General features: G+C 31.0%; 1 protein-coding gene across 6 annotated transcripts in view; it reads left to right on the forward strand.

Annotated features, from left to right (window-relative positions):
- Rdl (Resistant to dieldrin) overlaps window positions 1-26169 on the forward strand; it is a 236832-nt gene that overhangs the window by 154347 nt on the left and 56316 nt on the right. For all 6 annotated transcript variants that reach the window (XM_011497464.1, XM_011497468.1, XM_011497465.1 and 3 more), the window contains exon 5: window positions 9859-9941. In XM_011497464.1, the coding sequence (XP_011495766.1) occupies window positions 9859-9941 (83 nt within the window). The remainder of the gene's footprint in view (window positions 1-9858; window positions 9942-26169) is intronic.

Raw genomic sequence — 26169 nt, forward strand, 5'->3', positions numbered from 1 at the left:
TTGGATGAAACTGACCCAAATTTTCTGCTCTGCTACACTCACACCAAGATTAACTACTTTATGGGAAAATTGGCATCGGTATATTAAAAACATGTGGAAATATGAAGCTTAGCAAAGCGCAGTGAACCTCCAAAGACGACGTATCAGTTGAGTAATTACGAGCTTTCAGCAGAAATAATTTCACCAACCTGTAATACGTGCTATCTCTCATTGCGATCTAAATGCTTAACAGCCGGTTCACATTTCACACTGATATGCGAACATTCTAGGTTGTGTACATGCGTGCAGGCCCGTGTATATTAAAGGATAAAGGCGAACGAACGTTGTAGATTGCTCGTTATATCTGCCAAATCGTGTGGTACATTATGAATCCATTCAATTGAAATACTTTCTACCGAGCAACACCGATGCTGCTTAATTTTACATAGCGGATCTGTTGAGTTATTTGTTCTAACAACGTACATTAATGCATTATTGCGTTAAGAATTATCATTAAAATTATTAGGCAGCACAATTAGCATAACGATTAGTCGTTAAAAATACCTCAATTATGTGAAAAAAAAACTTTCTTTTTAATTGAAATTAAATAACACTTCAATGGAGAATTAATAATTTTCGGAAAGTTATTAATAAAAAAATTCCAAATTTTTTTCATCAATTAGAATCATTCGGTGCGTCTAATTACATTCGAATCCTCCAATTTCTCAAATACAATAAAAATTGGATTTCTGTTGTAAAATTAACCGATATACGTTTACTTTAAACATTAAATGCGGCCATAAAAAGCTAACAAACAAAATATAATTATGTTCAAACTATTCATATGTAAGCAATAAAATGCATCGATTCACATACGTATAATTCATAATATTCGTATAAAATGCTGAAATTTTAGCATCACACTATGAGAAATTCAAAGAGAAAACGTGAGATTTCACACGAGCGGCACTTAACCTCTTTTACTATTATCTCTTCTTTACGTTATTTCCTGCAATTTTTCGAGAGCCACTTCTACGCTTTTACACCCAATCGCGTACGGACTTTTCACTCACACCACGAATACAACAGCCCATGCGCATGAATTGTGCGTAAAGAAAAAATATAGACGTAGTGTCTCAAGTAACTAAACGAAACAGAAATGATTAAAGGGCAGAGAAAATCTAAGCTCAAGAATATAAAATATAAAACATCAACGAAGCGTATAATATTGGAATAGTAACAACAACTTTGAGAAAGTAATCTTGCGTTATGCGATTTAACCAACCCTAAAGCCATGCACTTTCAGAATATTTCTTACATTTCGAGTCATGATAATGTAGTTGTTTATAAAATAATACAACTAACAAGACAAGAGGAAATTAAATGTAAATACAATCAAATTCAGATCAAGTTTAAAAAATTATATAATCAGAATATACATTTATGCGACAAAAAAATCATATTATCGTTCTTTAGATTTCTTACGGTTTACATTATCAATTAAATTAGTTTATTGGGAAAAAAAATAGAATAATTTTTTAATAGTTACTATTTAATAAATATCATTCAAATTAACTTTTAAGATTCAAAAGTAAAATTTCCAATCTAAGCCAATGATATTTTATTATAGTAAAAAATATGTCATAATTTAAAAATGTTTACAAATTTGGGATGTTCAATATTATGATTCAATGTTCAATATTTAAGATTTTCATGGGAACAAAGTATACTATATTATTATTTATTCTTATATATCTGTCACATTCAGATTTTTTGTCACAAGAATATTTAGAATATAATATTGTAGTCGGTGAATTTGCCTGATCACGATTATTATTTTATCTTCGTTTATTCTTTTTCATAAAAGTCTTTTATTTTTATACTTGAGTTGATCGTCGCATTGGTTTATCAACAAACCTATTATACAAATAAATTATACAAACAATTTTCTTTAAAGTCACTAAATTTATCATGGAAAATTTAAATATTTTTAGAAAATACTTCAATTATATTTGTATAGTTTTATTGATATCATATGCTATTTTGATTAAAAGAAAACTTATTTTTCTATCTATTTAATTTTTAAAGGTTTTAAAATGAAAGTAAAATACAATTTTTTTGTTTAATACTTAGTAGTGAATAATTATAAATAAATTTTCTATAAAATTGCAGAATATAAAATATTCACGACTAAATCGATAATTTCGATTTACAGTGCAAAGTACGAAAAAAAAATTTGTATTAGGAAGATATATTTTCTATTTACATTGCAGTACAAAATATAAAATTTATAGATAACGTTATTTTAAATTTCAAATTATTATATTTAAACGATAAACAAAACATTAATGTGCACTATCTGTCTAAGATTAACTTGTTTTTGCAAAAATTCCTTTGTGAGACAAATGATGAAAGAAATGATAACATAAAAAATTTTTATTGCCCATAAAATACATTATAAAAATTGTATACAATAATTATATCAAAGTAATTACGTATGTAGTTTCAATGTTTTCAATAAAGCATATACTATACAGATAAATTAACAAAATATAAAATTGTTTATAAACATTTCTTTAAAAAATTTTTTTAAACATACAAATGCATTGAAAAATGAAATTTTTTAAAAATTTTTTATCCGATTCTATGACATGAATAATGCAAAATTTCTAAGTAAATTGTATTTACTTTATATTATTATAAGTTAAGACCTCGATATATAAACATATATGATAATAAGTATTAATGTATGAATAAATTAATCGTTAAGGCAAAAGTGCTTATGAAAATAAAAAAATATTTTAACACAATTGTAAATAAATATTTTTATTTCAAATAAAATAGACATTATGAAAGAGATCAATTATTACAGATTTACGATAAAATTAGTCGTAAAATATTGTGGATTAAGGATGAATTTAACAAAAATTATTATCACACTTCTAATGAATGTGTTTTAGAATCAATCCTATTATATTTTTATGTGAGGCAGTAGTAATATTGCTAAAAATTTTCTTGGATGAAATTTTCAGTTAAGAGATCTGATAAAATTACATGGCTGTATAAGTAAATGTTGATATTAGAAATCATACATAAATTAATATGAACTTTAATATGATGTGCAGCGGAGCAATGAATTTGGCCATAGTTTATCGTAACATATTCACATTTTCTAATAAATAGCAACTTCATAAAAATGCTAATATTAAATACGTAGCAACTTTGGGAAAGGAGATAAACGCTTACATTGTTCTCGACAAGCTAAATGCCCAATGCTTACTGCCTGCTAATTAAAAATCTCCTGAAGTAGGCCAGACTATACGCTCTTCATTAGTATGCGACTATTTAACGGAAAGGTATAAAGTGAATAGCAAGGATTCCCTTAAAAGAGACCGTCAACCAACAAGGACGGGAAAGCGAATAATTTTTAAGCGCTATTGAAACGTACGCTCGGGTACTTACTTATTTACCTTTTCTCGTGTCGTACGGTATTTGTAGCTGATCTTTACCGCATAGCTTAATGCGGTATAAATTCTTTCCCTCATCTGTGTCCCTCATCAGCTTAATTTCATCTTATTTAAAATAAAATATATATTCTCCTTAGAGTTTGAGATAGACATTATTATACGAGGAGGATAGATAACGAAATATGCATTATTAATTTTTAGTGTCTTTCTGTAACGTTTCATGTTTTAGCGAAATTGTTAATCAAATTTTTTAAAAACAACTAATTGATATTGCAAGCAATTTTATTACATATACATGTATGTCTGTAATAAATGTTATAAATAATAAAAGTTGAAAAATAAATGATATATCTTTGCACTAATATGATTGAAAATACAATTAGTTGTTTTATAACTTTATAATTCCATTATCAAAATTTAGATTGTTCCCACTTTCATAGCCATCTACTATTTTTACTCTTCTATATTATTTATCTATTATTTTTACGTTCTCTATTAAATAAAATAATAAAAAATTTTATTACGTACATAGTTCGATAAACGTATAAATAAATAACTATTTGAGAAAGAAATATTTATCGTATTTGGCATTTGTTAGCCTATGACATTAGAATACGCTTCTCTAATTTTGCATTAAAATATCAAGGGTTAAAAAGATATTTAAGAAAAAATTGTGTAATAATTAAATATTTTTCAACAGCTAAGATGCTTTAATTCAACCTTCAGTAAGCTTTTCCAAATCTAAGCAACCAACTCAATAATTGATGGCATTTTCAGTGAATAACATCATTAGTTCTTATACGCAGTTTGAATAAGCCTTACTGGATAATCTAAAAAGAAAAAGAAAGAAAAGAAAAGAAATAGTTGACGAGGCACAAAATATTAAGGAGTTCCAAGTGCAGTTAGTATATTTTTTTTTTCAAGGAAGAGCAGGATCGAACGATTCGTCAAGCCATCGAACTTCGCGTGTATCAGCTCCGTTAGATCGCTAGACGACTCGGAAAGTGCACCATTTGCTGGGCGGTGTGGGGGGTGTGGGGGGGGGGAGGCGCTGTAGGGGATAAGAGGAGAATGTACGCCATTTTAAGGGAAGCCAAAAGGAAATAGGAGAGCGATTTTTTCAAGCTCGTAAAACGGTAAAGTACCGCGGCAATTCACCGAGGAAATTCGTGCTCCTGATCGCAAATGATTCTCGTGTTTTTCATTCCTCGCTCGAGAAGCTCAAAACTTAACTCACGAGACGAATGGTAATAAAGTCTTACACTTGCGCCAGACTAGCGCCACTACGTGATACGTTATAACAAGATCGTAGATGCAAGCCGATATATAAAACTATTCGATCGGGAAATAAAATTACCTTTAATTGCCATTTTTAAATTCAATAACGTAAAGCGTTGGCTTTACACGACTCAATTCCAAAGATGCGATAGAACTGCGAGAAACTCGAAGTTTCGATTGGATATTACAAAAAAAAAAAATACCCGAAGGCCTAGTGTTGATTGTACGATGTGAAAATTTCAACGAATACCACATATATTCAATAATTAAATTGGCAATATTCAGATATCCGAATGGCAAAAATTGCATAACTCCGACTCATCTTACTGCCAAAGACACGACGGAGATTTATAAGATAAAAATCATACAATCCTTTCATCATTATACAAAGGCAAAAATATATTATCTATATATTTCTATCTCTTGACAAATTCTATGTACTATTGATTTTAAACATCTTAATGGCCTACCAAACTCGCAGAAAATATTCGACTAAAAATTCGAATGAAAAATTCTTTCGTTATACATTAGCCTCACTTAACAGGCTTTTTAGAAAATTTTTTCATTCGTCTTATCTACATTCCGGTAATGCAGTGGCCATTTTTTCCACAACAAATGCAACAGCTAAGTCTAATTAGCACAACAATCATCGACGTTATAACAAACCTCACCACATCGATAGAAATTCCTTTAACTTTTCAACATACCGTAGGCGAACGCAAGGAAGGAACTCAGATAATCGCTGTATAAAATATGGTAAAGAATAAGCGGCGTCTGGCAGTGTCACGAGGCACTCGAGTGGCATTGACGATAGAGTGAAGATAAAAAGGAAGCTCCTATATATCCCTCGACAACAACGGTAGTGTTGGTGCCGCTTTTCCGACAGGTGTGCAGACGAGCAGATCCGTCAGGCGGAAAAGTATGGAAAATGGCATTGGAGTGGCCGGTTATCTTCAGAGGTGGGCAAAATAAAGCCGGCGATGCTAGTCAATAGGAAAACGGCTAAAAGCAAACGGAGATATGGGAATTACCTTTGAGATAATTTACACGATTTGGCGCTGCTGTGCAAAATATTTGCGAATAAGAGGTACTGGGTATTTTGTGAGACAACTCTGTGAAAGACGTTCCATATTAATATAAAAGACTATAACAATTGCACTTGGAAGGGGCCTTTTTAATTTTGTTCAAAGGGCATTATTTTTCATTGAAAGTTATCAACATTTGTCATGCATACCGGCAGATATAAAGGATAATAATATACTTTATGAAAGTTAAGAAAATCCGTGTAATATCAAACAATATGTTGTTAAATAGAATTTTATAAATGTTCATAATACAAAAAAGTTAAAGGGTTAAAGTTTCTTTTATTTCGGATTGTCCCTTGAAAACTTTTATATTCAAACTTCCAAAGTTATTCAAGCAACGGCAAATATCAACTACGATTAAATAATATATACATACTATAAATAAATAAATAGAAGTGAGACACTCGGAAGAGAACAGTTTCAGACCTATCCAAGTATTTTCTACTTTGATTATTTAGTACTTAGTACTTACCTTTAAAGTATTTATATACTTCAACGTATTATTTAGCCCTAAACTTTTCTTTTCAAATTACCTACGTACAGAAATGAAATATCTTGCTGAAAATATTAGATTATTTATTGTTAAACCCGCTTATTTATTGGTCAATGCACCGTGATTTATGTAACAATGACCATTCGAACAAATTGTAAACACTTTTCTACCATCCTGGAAACTTAATTTTGATTGGATTGGCAATCTCTTTTTATTTTTAGCCCATTGCTGTCACTCTACTACATTATTATATTGCTACCCTTCCTTTTCATTTCTCTCAATTTCATTTACTTGATCAATGAAATTCATTAATTCATTGAAAATTCTATTTGATGATCGTTTCGAACTCAAAAAATCATTTCCATGTATGGAAATAGTTTTCCATTTCTTTAAATAATATATTATTGCATAATAAGGCATAATTATATTCTATTTAAAAATTAAATTATATTTAAATGCTTGTAAAATTTTGCTCTCATTTTCTCATTTGCGAACCATTCGATTGGAAAGGTCTTTTAAAGAGATTCTGCAGGATTATCTGTCTATTCATTAAAATCCCCGTATAACTAAATATCTTCAAAATAGAATATAACAATTACTTTTATAAATGTCAATCTAGATTTTAAATATTGCTACTTTTTTTAAATAAAAAAAAAATTGCGCTTAATTACTTAATAAAAAATATTTATGACAGAATTTTATTTTCCATTGTTTTTAACGTATTGGATTTTTAAATGGAAGATCTAATGAAACGAGCACAAAACTACTGTAATTATTAATCATACAGCTTCTTTAAAATACTTAATATCGTAATATCGAGACGCCCAATAAGGATTTTATGGTTTTTTTTTTATTTTTTGCATTAAATACCAATAATCATTAAGACATGATTAAGACAATCATTAAAAATCTAATGAATAATCAAATATAAAATAATTACAAATATATTATATAAACGTTTCATCTTATCTTCATGGTATCTTTATCTATTAAAAATGTATATATATATATATATATATATATATATATATATCAACGTTTAATCTTATGGTTTGACTAATTGTTTATTCGAAAGAAAAAACAGAAAACCAGTACATGATTGTTAAGCAGAAATCCAACGATATACAGCATGAATTATGCATAGAAAAGTTTTATATTAATTTAAAGCTGCGCATTGCGAAGCTGTGATTGTACTAGAATAATGTTACAGAACTAAAATAAGGAAATATAATGCAAATTTTCTATTAAAGAAAGCACAATACTATATATATATATATATATATATATATATCACTTCGAGCAGGAGAAATACTATTGCATTAATGTTGCATCAACTTCTTTACCAAGTTTGAAAATTTTGGAATACAAACGTTTTTCCTGAATTTCAATGTTAATTTCTAATGATAGATCGTCCTGAATTATCCATTAATAGAAATTTTCATCGAAATTTTGTAATATTATTGTTAATTCAGTTTTAAAAGTAATTATATTCTTATATTGTTATTTTTATATTGATATTGAAACATTTGTAAAAGGTCACGTATCAGTATCGAAATATTTCTTATTGCATATTTCTCTTTGCCTCCCTCCCAATGCCCATCGATTAATCACACAAATGAATCTTATAAAAATTGATCTTTCTACCATGTACAATCATATTTATATACATAACTTATCTATCCATTTATCTATTTAGACGCTCATCTAGTTTGAATTCTCTCAATATCTCCAACTAAGAGCAACTTTCATCATCGATCTATCCCATACCCGCGCAACCTCGCTCCTCCTATAACGTAAATGCTCTCGATAGTCTGGGGCAGGGCCTATTAAAATACTGATAAAATTAGCGGCTGGGACGTATACGGGTGATATGGCTTCACGGAATATTTGCAAGCTCGGAGGGTCGTTAAATGCAAAGTGAGCGAGCGACTTGTAATTTCCAACGAAATTATAACCAAGCGGAAAATTGCACATGATGCATAAGCGTAGCGATTCATAAACGTCGAGCCCTCGAAATCAAGAACAAACGCTAAATTAGATTGTCTTTCAGGAGTTTATGGTGCCCCAAGCTATACTCATTCAATGCTATTTACATTAATGATTAAGGATTTACGGAGACTTTTCATTATTGATCGTCAATCTAAACATAACCCTATCATTAAAATTACTGAAAACTCTACATTACACTACTTATACTTTTATTTTCAACTAGTATTGGCTAGTATTCTTAGTTAAGAAGTATGAAGACTGAAATACATCGTTAAAAAAAAGAAAAAAAGAAGAAGAAAAAAGAAGAAAAAAAAAGACGAAATAATAATAATTCAGTAAGAATAATATTTAATTTCGCAATATTCATGCACCTAAGAAATATATTGAAAAATACGGTAATATTCATATTGCTAAACCCATTGTTCATTATAATGTATTTAAGTTTTTTCATTATTCATAGAAATTAAATTGTTATTAATAATCTATTGTTTTAATCTATAGCTTTTAAATTCCGCAGCAGCAGAAAATATTATAAACTAAATTATTTTTATATTAAATACAAATACTTCGCATGTGTATATAAAAATTTACCTACATTATTATCTAATCATAAACAATATAGCTATAAAATTCCGTAAGAAGACAGTTGAAAATCAAATTGCTCGAATAACATTAAAAATATACTTCGATATTAAATATTTATTTGCATATAGAAATAAATCTGAAACCAAAGTGACGACCGTCAAGAAAGAATGAAACCGTCATTAAACGACTTTAAACTATAAGTCTGACCCAAAATAATCTAATTACCCACTTGTTGTCGTCAATATGCTCGTCGAGACTACTCGTCACATCGGTCCCCTATAACCGGAAAAGGGCATAACAACTCAAAAATTAGTATGCATAAGCGATAACTTCTAATAGCAGCATTTTAATTCAATCCGTAATGCAACAAAAAGCTGTGTCATAGAAATAATGAGCTAAACCGGCTAGGATCAACCAAACTTTAAATGGCTAAATTAAACGACAGAAACCAAGTCTTATTAGCGGAGATTCGTGCGTTTTTCCTTCAAGTGTTTCCCATCTCTAAGCCCCTTGACAAACGTATGCATTGTACGATATTATATAAGATATTTCGATTAGTATATCGAATTACATTTTTAATCCGGACGAACAGTAACAATTAATTGCCAAAGTTGAAGCAGTAATAATCCTTACACTCGTTCATTATGCGATTATCAAGATATAATTAGATACTACATAAGTTGAAATTCAATTGTTTTGTAGTTGGTAAAATGATAATATAAAGAAATATTATAGAACGATAAAATGTCACATTAATAAGGCAATAAATAAATTCTGATAATTATCCATTTACGTTGCTATAACTTATCTAGTATTTTATTACATTAAATTTCTGATAAATTAAAATTAAATTTTATCATAAGGAAAGTAATGACACTCGGTTATAAGATTTAAAACGAAAGTTTTGCGTAAAGCATTATGAAACATTTGTTAAATTAAAATAACCTCTTATAATAATTCTACTTTTACTCCCTATTTACAGATTAACAATCACAGCATCATGTCCGATGAATCTTCAATATTTCCCTATGGATCGACAATTATGTAATATCGAAATCGAGAGTTGTAAGTATTTAACACAAAACTCAAATATTTTTTACAACCTAATAATTTATTAATTAGTTTTTTTAGCATTTTTCAGAGTTATCATTAAGTGAACGATTTCTCTTATAACGAATACCATTGATTGTAAATAATCAGTTTGATATATTTTTTATAATGTGTAGAATTTATTTAAAACTCGATCTGCGATCAAAATATATACTTTAAAAGTAACACTCAAATGTACTTTTTATTTTTTAATATATCAGCAGCCATAAAGCAAAAGAGTCTGCGATAAAACAATCAATGGTATTCATGATTTTATAGGAATTGCGACTGTCAAAAATTCATTAAGTCGCGCTCTCGAATCATAAATCACCTTTCTCCTTTTAAAACAACATAAAATTTATTGTTTATTTAATTAAAAAATATTCATACCTTGGATAATTGGATATATGTATTACGGAAACATTTAAACATTACGGATAAAAAATTAAGAAGGGGGAAATATGTATGACACTTTCACCTTGTTTTCGTGTAAAAAGAAATTTTAAATTTACATGCCCTTGTATTACATAATAATAGCTTTCAATGACACAAAGTTGTATATTATTGATATGTGATGTAATTTCTCACTTCGAAATAACTAAATGAAAATACTCGAGTCAAAGAATATTTCGACTTTTTTCCTTTTTTTTTCTTTTTCATTTTGTTATATGATTATGTCGGGGCCCTGACAAAAAATTCCGAATTCTCCTCGTCATCGATGGCGTGAACGTAGTGGGCGTCACTGCTCCTTGAGATTGGAAGTCAGAGGCGTGAATGACCGCTGTCAGCGAAAATTGAGACGCCAGTCACTCGAGAAAACATTTCCCGACGAGCAAAGACGTGTGTCCAATGCACAATTAAAGAAAAACGCGAATTTAAAGAAACGGGAGCAAACTCTTTATCGAATTACAATCAAATCGGAAAAACCCAAGTAACGATAAAGGAAAATTACACGTTGACAAAAAGAAACAGCGCAGATGGCTCATTATGGCTACGAATGCTGTAACTTAATACTCATACACAATCACAGGCAACACAAATACAGAGCCGTATAACTTGTGTCTATTTCCACCAACTCTTCTCCACCTCCTCTTCCACCTTCGCATTATATCTCGCCATACGCGTGTCCTCTCAAAGACACGCGCATCTCTTTTTCAGGTTAATGGAAACAAATGATGTTTATTGCACGCGCGGCATAGTTACACGCGTGTATGCCCACGCAATACTAACGGATGAAGCTACGCATAAATAAGCTCACGCATACAACCATAACTACACCTTTCATACATGAATTAAAGATTTATAATCGTGTTTAAGAAATAAATAGAGAAATAAATTCAACGACATGTATAAAATACCATTGAGTGTACATAAACGTAAAGATACCTCTCTTTATACATAAATTATAACGCTGATTATGGTGTAAACGTATTCAGATATATTTGATATATGAATACACGCTCACGTGCACACGAATGCCAATGCACATACTTTTATAAATGTATAATTCGTTGCAATGAGAAAAACGTGTGCTCAGCCGAATGAGCAATCTTTTCTTTTCTTTTTTACGTGTATTTGTTTCATGACACATCGCGTGAAAACACTTCGGCATTCTACTTCTCTAAATATGAATTCACATTTATTATCACAATTGTTACTTCTCTCTCTCTCTCTCACTCACTCACACACACACACACACACACACACCTTATCACAAATTTTTAGTGAATACATCCGTTTACTTAGCTCAGCCAAATAATGCAGCCGAAGAATCTCTTCGATGTAAATGCAGATTCTATTTTACGCTTGAATAAATGAAACTTAATTGGGCGATTTTCTCGCCAAACTGCACGACAAAGACTGACAATGTGCCATAACAGAATAAATGAAATTTACAGACAACAAGTAGATTTTAAAAAATCTCCAACGCAAACATTCATCAATCCCAAAACCATACGTGACGCACATATTTTCCATCTATCACTCCTTTCGTCACTATTTTTTTATTTTTTTTTTTACCACGAGTGAACAGAATCGTACGTTACTTATGCGATTGTTTTATTATTGAAAGCACAATGTGCAGTCACAATACACAAATATGCTTTTACATTAGTGCGCCTGTATGCGTGGAGTTGCGCGTCTACGCGGGTTCTACTTAATTGACGTGTCGAAATCGGCGCGCGACGACCTAACGTCGACGCTGCATACAAAATGAACAAAATGGGGACAATCGAAGGACGCAGAATAGAAAAATTGCAACGATAAATATTTTAGAATTAAATTTCTGATGTATTATAAGTGAAGAATATCTGATAAAGTTCATTGTTCACTCTCAACACAGTTTTTCCTTCGAGTCATAGTATAATGTGGTCCCCAACACAACTATTGCAAATTGCACAACATTATTTTGCAATAAAATTGGGGAAGATTGAAAATATAATTAGTAATTAATGTGATTGAAATTATCAATGAGCTATTCTACATATATCACTAATAGAAAATTCATGTTGCAAATTATTGATATAATTAATTATATCCGTGGTCATTTCATTAGCACTTGCAGTATTTACTTGAGTAATCCACTATTGTCGCATTTTTCACACCTTAGACCACAGAAAAATATGTCTACTGCTGTAATTAATGTTGAAGGACGATATTGGTAATTAATAATAGCAGTGTTGGTAATTTAAAAGATTTCCTTATTTCTTATCTTTGGTCCTAATAGTTTATTGATAAAATTTAATCACAAGTTTATTATATATTATATAATATTAAATATAGAAATGAAAATATTGATCGAAATATTTTCAAACGCATATTGTAAAATAATGTAGTACATTATTATATACCAGAAGCAATTCGAAAAATTGATAATATAAAAAAGTTGAAATGAAATTCTTCTCAAATTCCTTCTGCGTAAATTTAATATTTGACAACACATTCTCTCGATCTTTTGAAAGATCCGAATACTGAGTTAGTGAGAAAAGAAATAGAATTCATCGTCGCGAAAGTAAGCAAAAATATTTAACGATAAAATGAAAATTCGTAAAATACTGCGTGAAACAAAAAATTAAAAATACGTGTATTTGTAATAATACATAAGATTCTAAATATCAAAATGCAAATTTATGACATTAAATTTAAAAGAATGCGATTGAAAATAAAAATCTATTTCATGAAAATTCTTATATAGGTTTGAGCAAATTATTTTTTAAATTTGTCGAACTTTGTCATAGTGAAATAAAAGTATAAGATAAATATTACAATTCATACTGGTCTCTAGATCCATACGGATATCGCTTCTCATCTCTCTCCCTCTCGATCCCTTTCTCTCGCTTCTAAAAAAAAAAAAAAGAAAAGAAAAGTAATTATCAACTTTATTTCAGCGGATATTGTAAATAATTATCCGGTTATTTCGAAGGAAATTTCATGAAATTAATCGTTAAAAGCCTCCGTCTCTTGGCAATGCAACATTTTCTATCTCCCTATTCTTCATTTTCGTGCATTTTATCTGGTGCCTTTTCTTATAGCCAACGAGCTTTTAAAAAGTTAAGCTCCTCGAGAAAAAGCAGCGAAAATAAATAAAAAAAAAAAAAAAAGTCAAAATACTCCTTAGTGAGCTGGATATGCGCCCCCTTCCATCCGTCTGTCGTTTTCATTTTATATTTTTATTTCGCCTATATTTTTATTTACACATTTCATTCCTCCATTCGTTTTTCAACTAGTGATAAGGTTCAATGCTTGCCATACTTTTATCGTTGTTAATATGATTTTTACCCAGTTCTCTTCATAACATGAAATATTCCTCGTTAATTTTTTATCAGAGCAAAATTCTTCTTCTCTTTTGCGAATTGCAAGCATAAAAAAAGGAAACGGCTGGTAAATAAAGTAAACCATCATTTGATCAAATGAAAGTTAAATAAATATAAACATCATGTAGAAAATCTATAATCGATCGATTAGTTTAGATTGTTAGGTTCATTAATATTGCCAGCTTGATGAAATGGCTTCATTCTCAATGTAAATATTAATATCGAATGAGGAAATGTAATTCTATTTAGAACATTAAATTGTTCACTTTTTCACATACACCTAGTGTTAATGTATCATAAAACTAACATTTTTCCAGTGAAATAATTTCGTCGAAAACTGCACATCTGGGATAAAAAGTTAATAGCAGAAAATGACTTTGTCAAAATATATACGTATACATAAATATATGTATGAGTGGCGGTTTACGAGTCGACTAAAAATTGTCCCTATTGTCCATATTAATATTTAAAACTCTAGTGCAATAATCAAGATACGCGATTAATTAAAACCTAATATTTCTGTCAAAATCCAAAATTAAATACCCTTCAAAGAATAAAAGCTCTTAATTCTTTATTTAGAAATACTTCGTCAACTACTTAATCAACGGGTACTATAAAGATTAAACTAAAAGCAGTCAAATCCAAAATAGGTGAGGTGATGGCAAGAAAAAAATTAAGATTGCGCGCGATCGGAGATAAGTAGCTTTAGAGCGACAAGTCATAAAGGAGAGCTTGCGCAAGTCACTTGTCACTGAACCAAAGCTGTCGCCTCGTGAAAACTTACTTCTTCGCTGCGCGCACTTTCCACTATGACCTTGTAAGTTTAGGCTGCCTTTCTGTTGTCGCTGGTTGAGAAAGTATTATCCAAACTTGCTGGTTAATTTAAATTATTGTTTCGTTAATTTATCGATGCTATCTAGCAATTATACTCAACGTAATTTATTTGAATTTTTTAAAATTACATTCTTTGTATATATTGTGAAATATTGCGACGAAATAAATTCGAGATTAAAAAAATTTTTAAATTCTTATGCGAGATAAAAAAAATTTTTCAAATACTTCCATACATTTTCATGTAAATGCATGTGCGCGTACACGCACATACATGTTAACAAACAAGTATTGTCAATGTCCATGTTAAGAAAAGAAAAATTATATCGATATTTTAAATCAATAAGTGCAAACTAATTATGTATCATTAATATTCTTCATAATTTATATAATAATAAAACAATGAACAAATCACATTGCCAGTAATAGTAAATAATTCAACGACTATCTTTTAAGATTTAAAATAAAATATTGCTAATCATAAACTAAATATTGCTAATTATATATAACTATAAAAATATATAACTAAATAACTAATTGTGTGTGATATTTACGCTTGAATTTTAATTTATTTTCGGTTAATTACTTACTTAATTTACTTTAACGAGAGAATATTTTTACCGAAAACGAATTTATCGTCAATTTCGCAATATAATTGTGCATCTTTAATAGTATATATCATCTCTTTCGTAATACCAAACTTAATTAATTTTAAATATATAAATGTTGACTCGTATATATTGAATGACAAGTAATTAGCCATTGAGATAGGTCAAAGTTTAAATGGATACTTCGATCGCACTTACGATAGGACATCGAATGATAATAAAATTCAATGTAAAATCCTGGACTTTGCTGATAAACATCCTAGAAAGTACTTGCTGTAATCGTATAGAAAACTCAGACTCTTAATTTCCCGACACCTAAATCACCAAACTTACCGACGTCCAAGGCGACTATAGAATCAAATCGCCATTGCGATCCAGATAAGTGCAGGAGAAAAGCTGAGCAGAGGGCGATTGCGGTCGCTGGACATAGCAAAAACCAATCTCGTGGGAGTAACATCTTAATTGCAATGGCATCTCAAAGTGATATATTTTGCCGCGTATTTGAGAACGATTATGATGCTGTGAGTGAATAATTTGCTTGAATGCAAAAAGCCTTGGTTCGTTTGTCGTTGTGTAATAAAATCTTAATCAAGCAAAATGTTGAGCTATCTGAATTATTCGGGTTAGTTTGCAATTAATTATTGTAAATCGGATGAAATTATTTTAGAATGCACTAGTTGTATAGAAATGGAAGCAATGTAGAACTTGGTAAAGTTTTAATGGGAATAATTATGCACTTGTTTTACATATAAAGTGTAATACACTTGCCGTTTATCACATTATTATCTATAGCTGCAACATTACATAACGATACGTGTATGTGTGACAAAAATTCTCTATTGCGCAAGATGAACTTACAATTGTGTTTTATTCTTTATTCTCTTTGCTATCATCAGATTTGCAATGATTATATAATTTATTTAACACCGCGTAAAAAAATTTAATGGAATAATATTTACAAGTACATATGTTTAGCCACTTATACACAAACTATAATAATGATTTTGATTATTTATCATTATTTAATAATAATAATAATAATAATAATAATAATAATAATAATAACAACAATAACAACAATAACAATAATAATAATAATAATAACAATAATAATAATAATAATAATAATAATGTAAAAAATATGATATAAATTAGCTAGTAAGTAGAATAACAATGACTCGATAAATGAAAACGTTGGATAATTATAAAATCGTAATAAATAAGGGAGGTCAAAAAAAAAAAACATGAGCAGACTAATCTATATCTAACTATAAAAATAATAATTTCTGTGGCTTAATGAATCAATTTCAATGATTCGATGGTTTATATATATAACTATTTTTAAAATATCTGGCACTTTATGAATATCTATAAAATCACATGATAGGAAGACAATTGAATTTACAATTATAAAGGAAAAAATTATTGCGTAATGCATATCATTTATTAGAATCAGAGATATTACAATGAGGTATTTTCCTTTGTAATAAATTTCCATAGGGCATAATGCATAGAAATACATTTATTTTTCAATTTCTTTAATTTAGAGGTGTTTAGGCATTTATTTGCATACAAAAACAAGCGTAAATCGCCCTGTCGAGCCTACCAACTGTAAATTCGCTTACTGGTTAGAACTGGCGTCGCTGTCGCTGCAATAGTATTCTCTTTGCAAATCGAACGTTCGATAAATCGATGACAACTATCTCATATTTTACATAGAACACTGGGATTCATGGTGGAACTGAGTGGGGCTGTATATGAGTCAGGCGTCAGGTATATTTAATTGGCAAAGCAGATAACAAAGTTATATAATCGGTACTACTTGTTCTTTGTAATCAAAATAGTTAGTTAACTTGTTAAGAAGATATTTTACTTTGGACATAAGTGACAGGTAACCATAGAGCTCGTTAATAAATGAAATGGCGTTTTGTGTTAACGTGTTGCTAAGCTTATAGATGGTAATAATACAAATAATGCATTCCATAAACAATTAATGAAATAATAATTCATAAAGAATTTATTCTTCCAATAATATGAATATCTGTATTACTGTATTACCAATACCATAATATTTCTTGGATAATCATGAAATAAGGTATATTTCAAATAAAACCGTGCACGTGGTAAAGCGATTTTACAAAAATTTAATCTACAAAAGTTCTTCGACTCAATTATTCCGAAGAAAAAAAATATTTCTGTTATCAATATAGCTTATACAGTATATTGAAAAATAGCGTCACGTATTCCTAGTCCTTTCACCACCTTGCATACTTATCCCCTTATGTCTTCATTCACATATTCTCCATTCACAATAATACAAAGAGCGAGAAGCTTATTCTCGCTCTTCAGCGTATAATTTTTAAATGATCTATAAGCATTATTAAAAAAAAAAAAAAAAAAAAAAGAGAGAGAAAAAAGAGAAGAAAAAAATACGGATCCAATTATGCTGTCATGGTTGAGCCAAGAAAATTGTTTTCACGACTATTTCCGTCGCACTTACTGATAAAAGACAGAAAATAGCGCTGTATTCATGACTTGCTTAAATAAATTTAATATTCAAATCAAATAACAAATACAAATTACATTAATATTTTTCTACTTTCCTCCTTATAATTCATAAAGATTATCATTCATAAAGATTATTTTGTATTATATATTATGAGAAATTTGTTCGATAATATAAACTTAAATGAGAAATTGAATCACTTTAAAGGATAATTAAGGCATTACCAATAATAATTTTATTATTGATTAATGTCGAAGTATTTCCTAAAATTCTAATTATCATAGCATTAGTAAATTTTTATAATAATAAATAATTGAATTTTCTGCGTTGTTCTGACATATACATTTGATAGTAACAAATTTAAACAAAATAAATTTATATTAACAATAAGTAGAATAATTTATCAAAATCTAGCAATACAAAATAATCTTAATACGATGCACTAATAAAATATAAAATACTTTACTATCGCATACATCACAAATTTTGTATTTTCAAAAATTAAGAAAATATTCAATCCAGTGCTTATCATCATGAAATAGTTCCGTCTCGAGCTCATTCGCTGAATAGATAGAAATTCACCGGAGAGCCCGAGAAAGTCACAAATTCTGCACATGTACATTTGTAAGGGGGAAGGGATTCGGCTTTCTCAATATCGAAAAGATAATGAAGAAGCTAGTTTAGCGCGCCCTGGCCGACTATTGGAAAAACTTTATATTACACCGTTGATTTGCTCAAGGAACAACTATTGCGTATGCGTACATAAAGTGACTCAATTGGAAAATAAAAGAGAAGGCAACACTTAAGTCTCCTTCACCTGTGAGTTCGCGTTGCGTGAACGCCGATTGTTTTTGGCATCTCGCCAGACGGCTGCTCTTTCATACAAACGCGCGCGCGCGCACATATACGCACACATACTATAGTTATACATACATGCGCGTGTGCGTATATACGTGCATTTTTGTGTGTATGTGTGTGTGCGCGCACACGCGCGCTCGTGTTCATGTATTTGTGTGTACGTATGTGTGCACACACACACACATATATACATATATATATATAAAGTCGCATACGTTGCGCGTGCGCACGAATATGTTCCTGAAAAGAACTTATATAAAGGGGCCTCCATTACTTTGCGTAACCACGCATACACACATATATCTATATATAAACATATATTATAAGCATATATGCCGTGCTATGACGGTAGACAGTACCAACTACTGCCGCTATCAATGACGACTAATGACGATGCAATTTCCAGGCCAATTTGTCAATTCACTTTTAATTAGGAGCTTAAATTTCAAATGTCAAGAGAGCGCTGCTAATGTGATATTCCACGTCAAATTTTCTGATCATTATTTAAAATTTAAAAAATATAATGTAAAAGAGAAAAAAAAGAAGAAAAGTAATAAAAATGAAATGAATGTAGTATAAAACGTCATATTGTGTCACTAATTTATGCTACGACACGTCGAATTAAAACTATTCGGATCTTTTTTAAACGACTCTGAGGAATTAAATTTTAAAGACAATTGACTCGTAATCTCATTTTAAATTTAGTAGTATTAGATAAAGATAATAATAAAGTATTCAAATATTAAATGCACTAAGTATTAAAGCTACAAATTTACAATTTAATTACTTACATGTACATAACTACTTTTAATAGACGTATAATAGAAATATCATCCAAAGTTGTTTAATTTATCACGTTAATTGCAGTCTTTAAGAGAATGATATTTTGTTTTTTTTTTGTTTTTTTTTTTTAATTTAAAGCTTTGAAAGTTAAAGCTCACCACGATACTAAGATATTCGCAGTATAATTTTCGATCAAATTTCTTATCTCCTAGTCGAGCCTAAACATTTGTGCATTAAATTAAAGCTCGTACTCTTTAATAAGAAAATTTCAATCGTCAGCATTAAAAAAAAACATACAAATACGCTAAAACTATTGTCCATACTTTGTTATGCAATACTTGCTTCTTTTACGTCTGGAGTTGACGTGGAACTGTTGATAGAGCAAAATGAAAACATCTATATACCCAATAAGTCTCCACTTCGTTTTTTCAAATACATTAGATATGTAAATAAAGAAGTATGTATTGTGAAAATACAGTGGAGCCGGAAATGGCATCGTCACGAATACGTAGCGGCCATGCGATAGGAGGTGATTGGGTTCGGTCGAATGGGGCACTTTTCATTCTTCCTTTTTTTTTTTACTCATTCTCTCTATTTCTCGCTGAAGCTCGGTTAATTCACATTGACGATCATTTGACTTTCGATTCAGGTATCTTCGGAACTTTACCACTAATTTTTTTTATTCTTGTAGGTAAAGCTCTCTTTCTTTATATCGTATTTGCATACGTGCTCGTATCATATTTGCGCTCTCATTCGCGACTTTTTCTCTTTTTTATCCTTTGATTCATTCATACATTAAGCTTTGTGCATCCCGAGATATTTCCCTATTGATATATAAAAATCCATTAACAAATATAAAGCAAAAGGGTTTATCATTTTAATACAGTTTTATTCAAATAGGGCATAGTCATTAACGTTTCCTAGACTGCTAATCCTTTCCTTAATAATATTAATTTGCCCGATGTAGTTATTAAAAGAAAAAGAGGGGGACAAAAAAAAAAAAGAAAATTATCATAAACGTGGCGTAAATCTTGGTTGTAATATCTAATGAGAATCGCTCGATTAAAGTCGGACGATTAATCTACTGAATTCGTGATGTCAGAGTACATAGTGCCTTCGGTATATAGTAAATTTAAATCTTTTTTGACATTATTATCCGTTTTCAATGACATGATGTATGATGCCTCTAAGCATACGTAATACATGCTCGTAAATTGATAAATATTATTTGAATATTGGAATAGCGCGGATAAAACTCAATCTATACGGTAAATGTTAGAATAATACTTCATTTTGTTATTTTATAAATTGCATACTCTAATGTTATTTTGATTTTATGACAAGATGTACTTATACAATTTTGACAACTATAGGATTCAAGTCTATGTATTATTTATTATAATTTGATCGACTTGTGATACCTATACTTATCGTAAGGAAAAAAGTATCGGGAATCACAAGACGTAAGCTTAATAAGATATATGTATGTAAAGGAGTCAGTAAACTAAATAAAATCGCGCAACAACATCCATCTTCAATGAGAATATAAAAGTACAATATATATAAAGATCAGTCCAACGACCTCCAACGTACAGCACTCGCGTGAGTCTTGAGGAAGCTGCATGCATTGTCGCCACATAATTATCCGTGTATATCGAGAGACTTGTGTGACGTATCAGGATGTGACGGAAAACGAAAGAAGATTTGAAACCGAAATCAGACGCATTGTGCATCTGGCCATCCAGTGCATGCGTACATACATTTATTGATGATACTTTATATTTCTTTATCTCCCCCCTACATAGTATTGCTGGTGCTCAATGTACATATATCTCGTACACACACGTATTTGCAGCGTAGGTTTTGGAGCATATCGTTATCATATAGATATTTCGCATATTAAACGTGCGAAAATAGTGGGCTGTTGTTCCATTTTTTTTCGTGCTTTGTACTACCCTTTTGGATCCTTCGCCCCAGAAACGAAGAGCAGAAGCAAAAAGAAGGGATAGTCGACTTTTCTCTATCGTTGTTTTCTCTTATTTTACGATAAAAACTTATTTTTTCTTTTTAATGATAATTGAATGATTTCGATAGTGCAGCTATATTTAACGAATGGGAATTTATACGCTCGAGATGTACAAAAATTATCCTCTAATTTTTCTTATAGCCAGTTTAAGAGGTAAAAATCTATACGATTATACACACACACAGAGACACACACGCACGCACGCGCACATACACACGCACACACGCACACACATATATATATATATATATATATATGATAATACTTATAAGTAGAAAAAAATTGTTTTTTCATTTAAAAATTGTTCGTATAATTCCTATATTTATAAGAATAATTTATAAATATAATGGCCTTGTGATTATTATCGAAAAACGCAAAAAAATAAAATTATAACCATTGATAATAAAACACTGAATATCAATTGAATATTTATTAATTGCATATTATTAATTAGAGCTACCGTAATAATTAAAACGTTAAGCAATAAAATATAATAAATTTTTTCGATAATCCTGCCTGTATAAAGTCTTGTTAAGCACTGTTCGGGATAAAATACGAAAAAAATTACCAAGCTAAACGTGTATGTATTATTTAATCATCGTATCGTTCCCATTCGCAAATTACAAAAAGCTGGCGCTCGAAAGGCAACGCCAATGACGACGAGGGCTGCACTATCGAGCGAATAAAAGAGAAAAATAGGGAGCAAAAGGAAACATGACCACTTAATGAGAAACGTAGCTGCTGCATAGCATTTGCAATAACATGAAGAAGAAAAAAAAATGAGAATAGAAAAGCCAGATCCTCATAAAGAAACGGTAAAATGCTCTTCTTCCTTTTTGTCTTTACGCTCTTCTTTCTAATTATATAACGTGTACATAAATACGGAAATGTGCTCCTCGTATTAATGTAGTGTTAAGTAAGCAAGTTATTATACGTAAATGAAGCGAGTAGTGCGAGCATGCCACGTAGCATAAATTTGCGTATGCACATTCGCTAACGAGAAAAGAATAAATTCATGTGGAATGCAAATGAATATTTGTTTCATTATTCATAACGCTTGACGTATGTGTCGAATTATTAGTAAGAAAACGTCGGAGAGCCTCGGAAATATTTCGATAAATGCCGAGTTTGATACGACGATCCTTCATCGTTGCGAATGTGTACGAACAAGCGAATGCAGGTCAAGCGAAATGTAAGAGTAAGCGAATCGGAAGCGTTTGATTACGTGCACGCAGTTCACCGAACCACATAAAGATATTAGGGAATCAAGGGCTCATCAAGCCCCCGACCCTTCCTGTACGTGACTACACGACTGAGAAAATTGTTGTGTCGCAATTACGAGACACCCAATCGCCGCGCATTCGGTCGCCTTGTAGACGATCTAGTCGATATGTAACTTCCGATAAGCATGCCAGGTCGCAGCAAGTGTATATACACCCTTATATACACTTCCTTAAATACAACACGTTTGCTTTGCATGCCGCAGACCTTGTCTCGACGTGCATGTATGGTGGCGCTTAAGCTTGTATGCGTGCGAGGACCGAGCGACAACGTTGCGCAAGATCCGAAAGAGATTGCGCGCTCGCAAAGGAGGCTTTTCCTTTCCTTTCGTTTTGCTCGCGTTTTCAACATTTTTTTCCCCTCTCTTCATTTTCTTTTTTCTTACTTTTTTTTTTCTTTTTAGGGCAATTGCTCTTTATCCATTTGCCATTACTTTATTTTGCTTTACAGGTCAATACGAGCAATCATCGATTTACAAGATTTGAGGCTTTGCGCATTTATATTCGATAATCGACGGCAACGATGTTAAAAACTACGAAAAATCCACACTTTGCTCCTTTGCCATTATATTTAAGGGGATAAAGAGCTCTGGAGTTCGAAAATTATGTCTTCTACTGTTGTTATTTTGTTTTTATTCTTGATTTTTTTTATTTTTTTTTTTTATTTTTTATTTTTTTTTTTTTTTTTTTTTTGCCCGATAAATTAGCTACAAGGGGCGGCGGTTATTGTCCTATTAAATGAACATTCTAATCTTTCACCGTCTTACTTAATTAATAATGACTGAGACATTTGCTTGATGCAATTATAAAAGTTTTTTTATTTAATATTGTTAATTGATACAAGGAATAATGAGGCACATATAAACTGAGCTGCTTGTTTTATATTTCATCACGACATTACTTTAATAATATTCTCATTCGATCAAAAAGTAAAGTACATTATTCATTCGCGTGTTTGTAAAATGCCTGAAAATACACGTAATAAAAAGTTGTTTTCAGTTAAAGCTTAATTGTTCGCTAATTTATTCAGTTTTCCCTCTGTTAATAAATGTAATAGACGTACATATTTGCAATAGCTTTCGAACACTAAGCACAACGTTCGCTCTGCGCTCGCACGATGCTTTAAATCTATCGAACACTAGAATTCGCACGCACGCATCGACAACACAACTTTCCTGACCCTCTGGCTCGAGTAAATCTCCATGATGTTGATGAACGTCATCCCAGTTTTAACCTTAAAAAATATTTCCAGCAAGCCACTAAGTCTTGCATTTCCCTGACAATATCAAGCACGTAGACGAAAATTCCGAGCTAAAGTTTATTTCCACCAAACTACTTGTCGACTTTCGATGAAAGCAAGTAGTATTGCCGGCGAAGCGAAACATCAACAAGCCAAAGAGCAGAGTTACTCGCGAAACTCGGGAAGTCGATGGAAAAAGCACATGCCTCAACGGCACACTTGAATTACTTAAATTTCAAGTGCCCCTAGTTCTGTTAATAAAAAATGATTATTCGAGTGCAACGCGATGTAAAGAAATCTACGAAACTACAACAAAGTGGTAGCCGAATGAAAAGATGCTCTTAACGCTTCTCGGGAGAAGTCAATTTTCATTGGGCTTCCACTGCTCAGAGGCGATATAAGAACGGATGGGAGCATCGGGCGAGGCAAATATTGTTAAACCATACTTTTGCTGGCAAGTTTTACGTGAATCACAGTCTGAGAAAGAGAAATGAATTTAACTCCGTCGGAATGCCAAACAATGCCCGCGATGCGCTTTTTCTCCATCTCCGGAATGCCATTTTAACTTATTGTATTTACTCCGCGACCGTGACGCGACTACAACAAACACACGTGACACCCGCGACCTCGCTCGCGTGCACATATAAACTAACACACACGCGCACACGCACGCACACGCACACTACACACTACACATACACGCTACATACACACGCTAAACAGAGCCAGACAGACAGGCAGACAATGAGATATATACATATTTATTCCTATGCATACACGCATATACATATGTACGTGCTATCGCATTAAGCGCGCGTACATACAGGCACACGTGTATTCATGCATTTGAACGTATAGGTAAATGTGTGCGAAGGAATATCACGATTCACGCGAAATCCTCGAGAAGTCCGTGTTTGTATTTCGCCACTCCAAATTTTCCTCGTATCTCTAATATTTCGTTTTAAATCGGAAAAGCTTTAGAGGCCTTAAGGGGACATATAAATCCAGCGATTTTGAGTTAACTCAAACTTGAAAGTTGAAAGTTTATAGATTTGAATAACACAAACGATAAATAAGCTTAACTAACGTTAATTTTATATCAACCATTACATATATATGTGAAAACAAATTTATGAATACTCTATTTACATTTATTGGTATTGTAGTTTTCTTTGTACTTGATTATGTTTATTTAATTAAAATTGTATAAAATGTAAATTATGCTTTCATAATTGTGCTTGACACAAAACCGCGACTGTAATTTGTAAATGAAAATTGAGATCAGCATTTAAAGCAACGAAACATCTCTTAAATTAAAACCAACGTTTTCTACAAATATAATACCAAAATTACAATTAATTTATAAGAAATTCTAACGTTCAAAATAAACAAGAATGATTGGGAAGATAAGAAGAAAATTGTAGAATTTAAAATTTTACGTAATTCTTATATTGTAATTTGTGCGGTAACTTATAATTTGAGGTTCACTCGGGCATAATTATAATCAAGCTGTGCATTGCTCTTTTGAATCATGATAAATCTTGGAATAAATAGAAAATAAAATCGCTACGGCTAAAACAAAAGTGAGACTTTTAATTGAGTACGATAGAAATTTGGAAAAATACCTTGGTGCATCTGACCAAACATTCAGCATTCAAGTTTAAGAATTTTTACCACAATAACCTCAACACTCATCGTACATTACGGGAGACGAAGCCAGTCGCAAACATTAGCCGACCAAATGTTCGCCAGGCTGCATCCGAAGATGCAAAACTTACAGCAAATTAAACAGCCGTTGCACCGTTGCAAAGGTCAAGGTCAACCCTCGTTGAATCAAAAACATATGTTTCTCGATAAAATAGAGTGCAAGGCCGTGGAAGGAAATTTTTGGTAATCAATTTCGGTTTCTAAAGCAAACTTAACAACTGGGTTATGCCAATCAATTCTTGCACTAAAAGATTCGCGGACTTGTTGACTCTAGATTAAAGATAATTAGTCAATTGCCATGACTTGCTTACCATATTACTTAATGTTTGCACAATCATAATAAATTTCTATTCTTTTTAATCTAATGAAGATGCTTAAGAATCTTACTTTCATTAAAGGATTTGAGAATATTATTAAGAATATCGATAGAGTCATTAACCAGCATTTTATGGTAAATATTCTTTCGTATTGAATAAATTTGTCAGTTACGGTGAATTTAAATAGTTAATCGATATACGAAACTGTGCTGTTCTACATAAAACTTTCATACACT

The sequence above is a fragment of the Ceratosolen solmsi genome, unplaced genomic scaffold (assembly GCF_000503995.2).
Source record: "Ceratosolen solmsi marchali unplaced genomic scaffold, CerSol_1.0 scaffold47, whole genome shotgun sequence".
Lineage (NCBI taxonomy): Eukaryota > Metazoa > Arthropoda > Insecta > Hymenoptera > Agaonidae > Ceratosolen > Ceratosolen solmsi.